The 8887-nt window shown below is 38.0% G+C and overlaps 1 protein-coding gene across 1 annotated transcript in view; it reads right to left on the reverse strand.

Moving 5' to 3' along the window:
• The window catches only part of stxbp3 (syntaxin binding protein 3), a gene marked incomplete at its 5' end in the record, with an annotated part of 12911 nt that extends 4284 nt beyond the window's left edge, over positions 1-8627 (reverse strand). Inside the window, 16 exon segments of the mRNA XM_014024996.1 lie at positions 533-631; positions 740-846; positions 1013-1148; positions 3186-3266; positions 3634-3699; positions 3790-3847; positions 3926-4024; positions 4142-4266; positions 5810-5903; positions 6793-6938; positions 7247-7347; positions 7444-7516; positions 7592-7668; positions 7790-7871; positions 8014-8063; positions 8571-8627. Of these exon segments, the coding sequence (XP_013880450.1) occupies positions 533-631; positions 740-846; positions 1013-1148; positions 3186-3266; positions 3634-3699; positions 3790-3847; positions 3926-4024; positions 4142-4266; positions 5810-5903; positions 6793-6938; positions 7247-7347; positions 7444-7516; positions 7592-7668; positions 7790-7871; positions 8014-8063; positions 8571-8619 (1443 nt within the window).
• Between the last annotated feature and the right edge of the window lie 260 nt (positions 8628-8887).

Below are 8887 nucleotides of genomic sequence, written 5' to 3' on the forward strand. Positions count from 1 at the left end.
GATGAAAACTTAGGAGCTTAATCCCACACTAGTTTGACCATGAATAATGTCGGGTGACGAGTATGACTTCTTTTTCACATTGGACTCGAGAAAAAATCCCGTGCATACTGCTGCTTAAATACTCGCTATGTCTGAACTTATTCGGCAAATGTGTTTCCATCTCTGCTTTTGCGCATTAACTCTTACAGGATGGGGGAAATTGGTCTTGGCGGAGGTTTGCACTCTCCGACTGTTTCTAGTTAAAGTATTGTTTTTGTTGGACCATGGGGGTGAAACAAGAAACCTCATTTTGTTCTGCTGCCAAAAAACTATTCTGGTTGAGCCGAGGAAGCTCAATAACCTTCTGATAGTTTAAAGAATTTGCATTTGAATGTATGAGAAGGGGCCGAAGATGTAAACTGTTGATTGATTATTGAGGAGTCTTGAAATTTGGACAGCCTCTGGCGCGGCACTGTGACGTAAGCGGCCGACAAATCCGGCCTTCGAAGGACGCAGTCCCTGAATTTAGACACGGCCTTGTGTGTTCACTGACCTCCATCACATCTTTTATGACTGGAGTCCATCTTGAAAGGCTGTACAACTCGTCCTGGGAACGATCCCGCCGGGTTGGTTTGCGAGAGAATAAACTAGGCTGAAAAACAAATGCATCACAAAAAGGAGAAATGAATCTACACAGAAAATCAAAAAGGGAAAAGAAAAAAAAAATTACGCACACGATCATTTCTTCTTTTGTACTTACTGACGTAATAATGGGGACTCCCAATTCTTTCCAGTTTAGGATAAACTCTCGTTCATTCTCAATCTGAACATGCTGGATGAGCTTATTTAAGTTTTCTTCTGTTGTTCCTGTTTGCACACAAATCAGAGTGAAAATCTGACCATGCTTTTTCTTCTTTTTTAACCATTGCAATATGTTAAATCAAACAATTTGATGTCTCCAACTAGCAAAGAGAAAAAATCAGTTTAAAAATAATAAACCAAAGGACCTTGTAATGAGAGGAGGTAGTTTTACCATTAAGGCTGAAGATGTAGAGCAGCACAGCTCGTATTTTGTCATATTTGCTGTAAGGGTGAAGCAGCACCGGCAGCAGAGTCCTCATGGAATCTTTCACCTTCACCCCTTCCACATCAGAACCGACTGCAAGGTCCTGCAGAGAAAATTATACCATATCTAACATCCTATATTTATAAAAACATTTGATCTAAATATTGGACCAGGTTAATTTCAGACTAAACAAAAAGTTCCAATATTTTCATTCTTCCATTTTGTTTAAGAATATTGTATTTTTTATACAATAAATTCAGACAACTCCAACATAACTTAAGCCCTCACGGAAGATCAACTGCTACGGTGTGGTATGAGGACTAAAATTAAGACTATTGTGCAACCAGCGGTTGCAACATTCTTGTAGCAGGAGGCTATATCTATTCCTAAACCAGATATTGATCTGATTAATGATAGGCCAGCACCAATAACTGAGAGGCCAGTGCTGGCAAATGAGGAGACTATTTATTTGTGCTAACATTAGAGAGGCTAGCAACTAGCATGCCTAGACTGCTCACCTACATTATTATTGAGAAAAGCCAGAACTATCAAGTTGGGGCATTTTACAGTTTTTGACGGGGTATTAAATTAGGCTTCCCTATATTGAATTATAACTTATAATTCCATTTACAGATATTTCTCATAATTCAGCTAAAGAGGAAAAACAAAACACTGCTGTCGACCAATAGACAAGGGCAAACACAGCTGCTAATTCAGGTGGTAACTAAAGCCCCTTTTCCACTAGTGCCACTAAGTGTAGTGTCGGTACGGTCAGTGTTGGAACGGGTCAGTTTGGGTGCTTTTCCATTGACGGTCCAGTCCGGTTCCAGTGGGTGTGTTTTGGGCAGTTGGTGGAGGTGGTTTTGGGGTTTTTCGAAAAAAGTTAACGTGCAAAATCAGAGTTGGAAACACGTTTGATGAATAACTTTTGAAATTTTAAAAATTTGCTAAAAATTATAATTCAAATGGGATGGAAACAGGACTAACGTCACTGCTACAATTGAAAAAATGGCTCCTCGAGTTGTTCTTGTAAAAGCAGCTTAGATGCAACCAGCGACTCCACCCCCAAGCCAATCAGTGACCAACAGTGTTCTGACAACACATTTTGGTGTCAACTGGGGCCGCTTGGAACCACAACRAAGTAGGTAAAAAAAAAAAGTGCTGCTTCCATGAATCTGGCCTAATGGAAATGGCTTGGAACCGTCCCGAACCGTACCGACACTACACTAAGTGGCACTAGTGGAAAAGGGGCATAAAGCTATCTGCTTCACAGTAATGTTTTTTTTACTTTAATTTTTATTGATTTTTGCAAAATTAAGCAAGCAGAACATTGAACAGTCTGGTAATTTCAATAAACAGCAATTTACAATCAAACATTAATCAATAYGCTATATTTACAGAGTTATGTGTTTCACTATGAAAGAGAGTCAATTTTTCCCACTGTTTATCATACCTGCCCCCTTTCAATCTTCAAGCGGGTCTGGTTTCAACTAACTTTTTGTTATTGCCATTTTACTTGCAGCAAGGATTACCTTTGTCAGAAATTTGTCTTCTTTCCTCATAACGTTCATTATATTCCCCAAATACATCACWAGRCAAGTWTTTAGAAYTGTGCATCCYARAATTTTAGACAATGTTGATCCTACCTGTTCCCAATATCAGGTTAATTTAGTACAGTTCCAAAAAATATGCTTCACAGTAATGTTTTATGTTTCATAAAAGTAGATGAGCAACCTAGGCATGCTAGCTGCTAGCCTCTCCGATGCTAAAACAGCTTATCTATCCTAGTCGTGCTAGCTCCTCCTATGCTAACACCAGCTTATCCATGCTAGTCTCTAGTCTCTCCGATGCYAACGCATATGAATAGTCTCCTTCTAATTTGCCAGCGTCGGCCTCTCAGTTATCAGTGCTGGCCTATCGTTAATTAGATCAATAGCTGGCTTAGGAATAAATATAGCCTCCTGCTACAAGGATGTAGCAACTGCTGGTTGAACAATAGTCTTAATTTTGGCCCTCRTACTGTGCGATAAACAGCTTCATAGTGTTTGAAAACAACTAGATTTTTACTAGAAAAAAAAAGTTGTTCATCCCAATAAATACCACTCACTCACTGAACTGTTGAAAGACTGCACAAACAAACCTGTTCAGCTTTGCAAATCTTTTCCACGTTGTTTGAGAAATGCTTCATGCAATCTTCAGCCAACTGCAGATGTACAGTTTTCTAGAATCAGGACAGAAAGAACAGGCAAAAATGTTAAAAACAAAAAACCTACACACCATTATTGCTTGTTAATGAAATATCTCATCTCTTGTTTTTAAACTTTTCTCCTGTTATTTTTCAGACGGTTGTCACAGTCTATTCTGCTGCAACAACTTTAAAAACTACAGGCTGCAGAGGCATCCACACCCAACCACAACATAATGACAACCTACTTTAACTACGAGCAGGAAGCCAATATTAGCTTCATTCGCTCTAAAAGCACTCTCTAGGCACATCCTTGAAATATAATATTCTAAAATCCCCAGATAAACTCTCTGAATCAAGTTAACATCACCAAAAATGTTATTTTTAAATTTTCATTTCATACCTCAGTCAGCTGTTTACGGAATGAAGGCATCTTCTTCATCATTTGGGCCAAATTGCTAATTGTGATCTGAAACAACAACAATAAAAGATGCATTCAAGTTTGCTAAGAAGTGCCTTTAAAACAGAAAATAGACATTTAAAGTCACCACTCCTCTACCTTCCCATCTGGCTGTTTCTTCTTGGCAGATATTTCCTTCACCATCTTGGGGATTTGCCTGTTTTAAGCAGGTTAAATGTTTAAATTAARACAGCAGATACACAATATTACAATAACGTGAATGTTGCTGGCTTACTCTGAGACTTCAGCGATATGTTTGTGCCTGAGTTTCACCCAAAGCATGTCATCTTCATTCAGCAGGGCCTGCTTCTCTGGGCCGTCTTTGGACTTGTACCTGAGCAGCAAGACCACCCAGATCCTCAGTTTCAGCAATCGGCAGGGCAACGTGGTTCGAAGGGGAGGGGCCACGTGTGAATTTGAGTACGGGGATATTCGGCAGGGAAGGACTTACCTGTACGTGTCGTCCTGAATATCAACAAGGTCGTAGACCATGGCCTGGTAGGTGAGTTCGTGGAGGATGGGGCTCACCGCGTCAAAACCTCGTTCCACTATCAGCAGCTGGGCYTGAGTCTTCTCCTACCAACAGAATGTAAATATTAAAGGGATCCACGATTAGTTGTAACATTAGACTTTATTTAATAAACGTATAGTTTAACTGTAAAATAAAGACTGTAAAAATACTGTAGGCTGTTTTGTTTTTATCATTTTTAAGCTAAAAGTTAAAACATATTTTACACGGATGGGGCCATTTTATTTACACGCAAAGCATTCTGGGTAAATGATGTGGATAGGTCCTCGGTGTGAGCGAGCTATATCCACCCTGAAGGTTAATCTTGGACAATATCTGATGATCGACTCTTTTAAATGAAACCAGAGAGCGTTGACAGAGAGGAGAAGGTAGAAATGACTCAGCCTGSAACTGAAAATATGGATGGAGGACCTCAGTTTAGCTTGTTGCGCTAGCGCCGAGCTAATACATATTAGGCAATATAGCGTAGGCGCTAGCGCAAAGGCTAACAAGCTAAGCTAAGGTTCTTCTTCCATGAAGCAGCTCTGTTGTCCTCCATCTATATTTTCAGTTACAGGCTGAGTCATTTCTACCTTCTCCTCTCTGTCAACGCTCTCTGGTTTCATTTAAAAGAGTCGATCATCAGATATTGTCCAAGATTAACCTTCAGGGTGGATATAGCTCGCTCACACCGAGGACCTATGCACGTCATCATTTACCCAGAATGCTTTGTGTGTAAATAAAATGGCTCTGTCCGTGTTAAAATATATTTTTAAAAATTTACAAAACTAAACAGCCTACAGTATTTTACAGTCTTTATTTTACAGTTAAAATATACACTGCAAAAAATGTCCACCTAACCAAGTTTTAAAATCTTATATTCAGCCAAAAATTTTTTTTTGATCTTGTTTTGAGACTGATTTACTAAACAAGAACTGATTGTGTAAGAATAATAATCTTGTTTTCAGAATGTGTAAGATTATTTATCTTGTTAGCCTGAAAATTTGACTCAAATTAAGTCAAAATTTCTGCCAGTGGAGTAAGAAAATTTTACTTGGTAAGATTCTTGAAATACTTGATTTGACTCAATTTTTTCTTATTTCAAGAATCTTACCAAGTAAAATTTTCTTACTCCACAGGCAGATATTTTGACTTAATTTGAGTCAAATTTTCAGACTAACAAGACAAATAATCTTACACATTCTGAAAACAAGATTATTATTCTTACACAACCAGTTCTTGTTTAGTAAATCAGTCTCAAAACAAGATCAAAAAGGCTTTTTGGCTGGATATAAGATTTTAAAACTTGATAAGATGGACAGCTTTTGCAGTGTATGTTTATCAAATAAAGTCTAATGTTACAACTAATCAGGGATCCCTTTAAAAAAAATGATGTATGATGTTTCTTTTTATTAATTTTATAAATAAAGTTTGTCTTGCCCAAGCCCTGGTGGAATTTCCAGCTCAAGGAAAGGAAAGTTTTCTCAGGTTTAAACAATACTTCATGTAAAGTTAGAGGCTAAACAACATCAGACTTTAAGGATCCCATGAACTCCCAAAGCTAACGTTTGGCTTAGGGCGTCAACAGTCTTTGTTCTGCAGGTGTCTCACCTTCTTCTTTCCGTAGTCATCCAACTCATAGTGTCTGGCCAGCTTGTTGTCAACCAGCTCCGCAAGTATTTTAGCATTCTCCATGTTGCTGTCTCTAGTTATTAAAAACAAAATGCAGGAAATATATCAGAATTATAAGACGATTTGCAACTGTGCAGAAAAAAAAAAACAATCGCTCTTCCTCCTCCTTTTTTTGCAAACAGCTACTTTATTCGCTTTTTTATGGAGCCCGCGAGGGGACACGGGGGGATTTTTTTTCTTTTGCGTTCCCACGCAATACCTTTGCGTTCCATCGCAAAAGTTTGATTTGTATAAGAACTAAATTAAATCACACTTTTATTTTGAAATATCCGGTTACCATAACAGGATGTGTCGCCACAAGTTTGTGAAATTGACATTGATGTTGTGTGGCTGCGCTGTGTTAAAATATCGGCATATGACATACTTCTATGCGTGGCTGTGTGATATATTCATTCTGAAGCTGAATTAAAGCAGTAGGCTAACTCGCTAATGGTGAACATGTGAGTTTGTTAATTAACCGGCAGGCACAACAGTGTTTAATGACTTTTGCGAGGGAGCGCAAAAGGTATTGCGAGGTAACGCAATACTTTTGCGTGGGAACGCAAAAAGAAAAAAATCCCCCATGTCCCCTTGGGGGCTCAGTACTTTTTAAATTCGACATAAAGTTAAAAAAAAAAGGTCACTAATGATGCGGAAATGTTTTTTTCTACTGAAGAGGCAAAAAAATAAAAAATAAAAAATTCAAGATTAAGTTTCTGGAAGCAACATCTTCCCCATTTTTTTTACTCCTAAGTAGTTAATAAGAAATCTTGGGTGTATTTCATTATCTATGCTGCTAGAAATAAAGCAAATATAATTTTTTTGTCCAACATCCCCGAAAACGACACGTTCTTCTCATAAAGAGTCAGTTTGGGGATGAGGAGTGGTGCAACTTAAGCACAGAAATGAAATCTTCTTCTTACTTCTTGTATCTGACCCCTGGGTACTCGTCCAACGTGGCACAGATCGTCACAATCTGGTCCGCCAGAGTCTCCAGTGTCTTCCTTTTGTCTCGACTGTGAGGACTGTAGATGCTTCGGAAAGCCCCCGGATTATCGCATGTGAACACCTGAGAAGCACGCCGTTTGAAAAGATTGCGATGCGACAAATCAGTTTTGCTTCCTAATTATACTTTCAAACCAACATTAATAAAACACTAAATATTGTCAACTTTTAAAACACAAAAAAGCCGCCATTTACTGTTCTCAAGCTGACTGACTGATTTTGAGAATTTACATTACTGTAGCAACACAGTTAAAAAAATGCAGAACCAAGTAAATTATGGCTCAAAATTACAAATACTTTACTGAAATAGAAAGAGGAACTGTAATATTATTACAAAACCACCCAAGCGACAAAAAAACCTCAGTTATTCACCTGTGCCTCCAATGGCAAGAAAGAGATGTTTATTTCCTTGCAGACACTGATGTACTTGGCACAGTAAAGCTTCATGTTGTTGAAGAGGTCATCAGGACAGACTGTCAAATCAAATTAAACATTTTGAAGTTTCATCTTGTTACAGTAAGAGCATTTTTGTCCGATCATTTATATGAAATAAGATATAAGTTACTTACAGTCAGTAAAATAAACATAGGCTCCTTTGTACTTGGGTTTGCTCTTGAAGTCTGCGATGAAGGCGTCTACACTCTGTCAAAATAGTTTAGTATTAGAACCATAAAAACAATCAATCTTTGCATTATAATCAAGGTTTTATTGACAAACCTTAGAAGTGGGCGTCATGAAGTAGATGGCCTTCATTTCAGTAACCGGCTCCCTCTTTCTGAACAGGTCCTCCACAACTTAAAAAGAATTTTTTTTTCAGCAAACGTTGCACAGAAATCCACATTTAAATTCCGGTTATTGCCACCACATGACTCTATGTTGTGAAAAATGTATATTTTCTCATAACTCATAACCTACTTGTTATTTTTTCTGCCATCAGATCGGACATTTTGCAACACGATGAGAGGAGCTTGGTGGTGAAAGGGTCTAGAATCAAAATCTGTCAAGACACATTTAGGGATGAATCAGTGTCCCGCGTGTGTTGGAAGGTTATACGGATAAGCATGAAATCAAGTGCAACTGAGTCAGAGAGAAAAATCAGACTGTCTGTTCATGCAATTAAAATACTGGAGGTGTCCTACCTTCCATAATTCAGATTTTCTGCAGTCTGTGATAATTGTGTCTTTTATTCCTGTTGAAAACGAATAACATGAAAAACCTACTCAAGAATCACCATTGAGGTACACTGTCTTGTTTAAAAAGACACTTTCTTGCACAATATAATGCTATAAATTGTTTATTTGTGATCAGTCTTTGTTGGAGTAACTTCAACTTTTTGTAAGGCTTCAAACAGGTTTGTAAAAGTCTTTCTTATGACATTGGTTGCTAACGTAGAAGAATGAGGTGGGGCTCCAGGCAGCAGCAGTGACCTCACGCCGATTAAATTCACAAACAAAAGCCAGAAAACCTGTTGAACCAAGTTTAATTAGGCGCATTTACTCTAGCGAATATTGATCTCACACAAAAGTTAAGAACTTCCGTTTCTTACAAGAAAATAATAAAATAACTGAACGGTTTATTCCGAGAAGTCACTGCAAAATGAAAACAGCACACTTGAACCAAATCCGGGTTTGGATTTTAACAAAACAAAACGCTACATTTGTAAGGCTAACAAACACTTTAAAACAGGAGAACTTACTTTTCCAAACTATTCTCTTAAGCCCGTGATCTGAACCTGCTGCTGCCATCTTGTTTTCTTTTCCGCTCGGTGTGTCGCGCGGATTTAGACGTCACATGCGTCATAGACAGGCGACGTGGCGCGATTGTAGTTTTTCAACCCTTGAAAATAAAATGCAAACCGAAATTTTCTTTACTCATTTGTTGTATTTTGATTTAGTACATTCTTTGCATTTTTAATACGTTTTTGTTATTGTTAATATAAAGGGTGCATTTCTGCAAGTATACAGCCATATAAGTAGTATCTGTCATATACTTAAATAGGCTTTATTTGTATGT

The sequence above is a fragment of the Austrofundulus limnaeus genome, unplaced genomic scaffold, assembly GCF_001266775.1.
Source record: "Austrofundulus limnaeus strain Quisiro unplaced genomic scaffold, Austrofundulus_limnaeus-1.0 Scaffold450, whole genome shotgun sequence".
Taxonomy (NCBI): domain Eukaryota; kingdom Metazoa; phylum Chordata; class Actinopteri; order Cyprinodontiformes; family Rivulidae; genus Austrofundulus; species Austrofundulus limnaeus.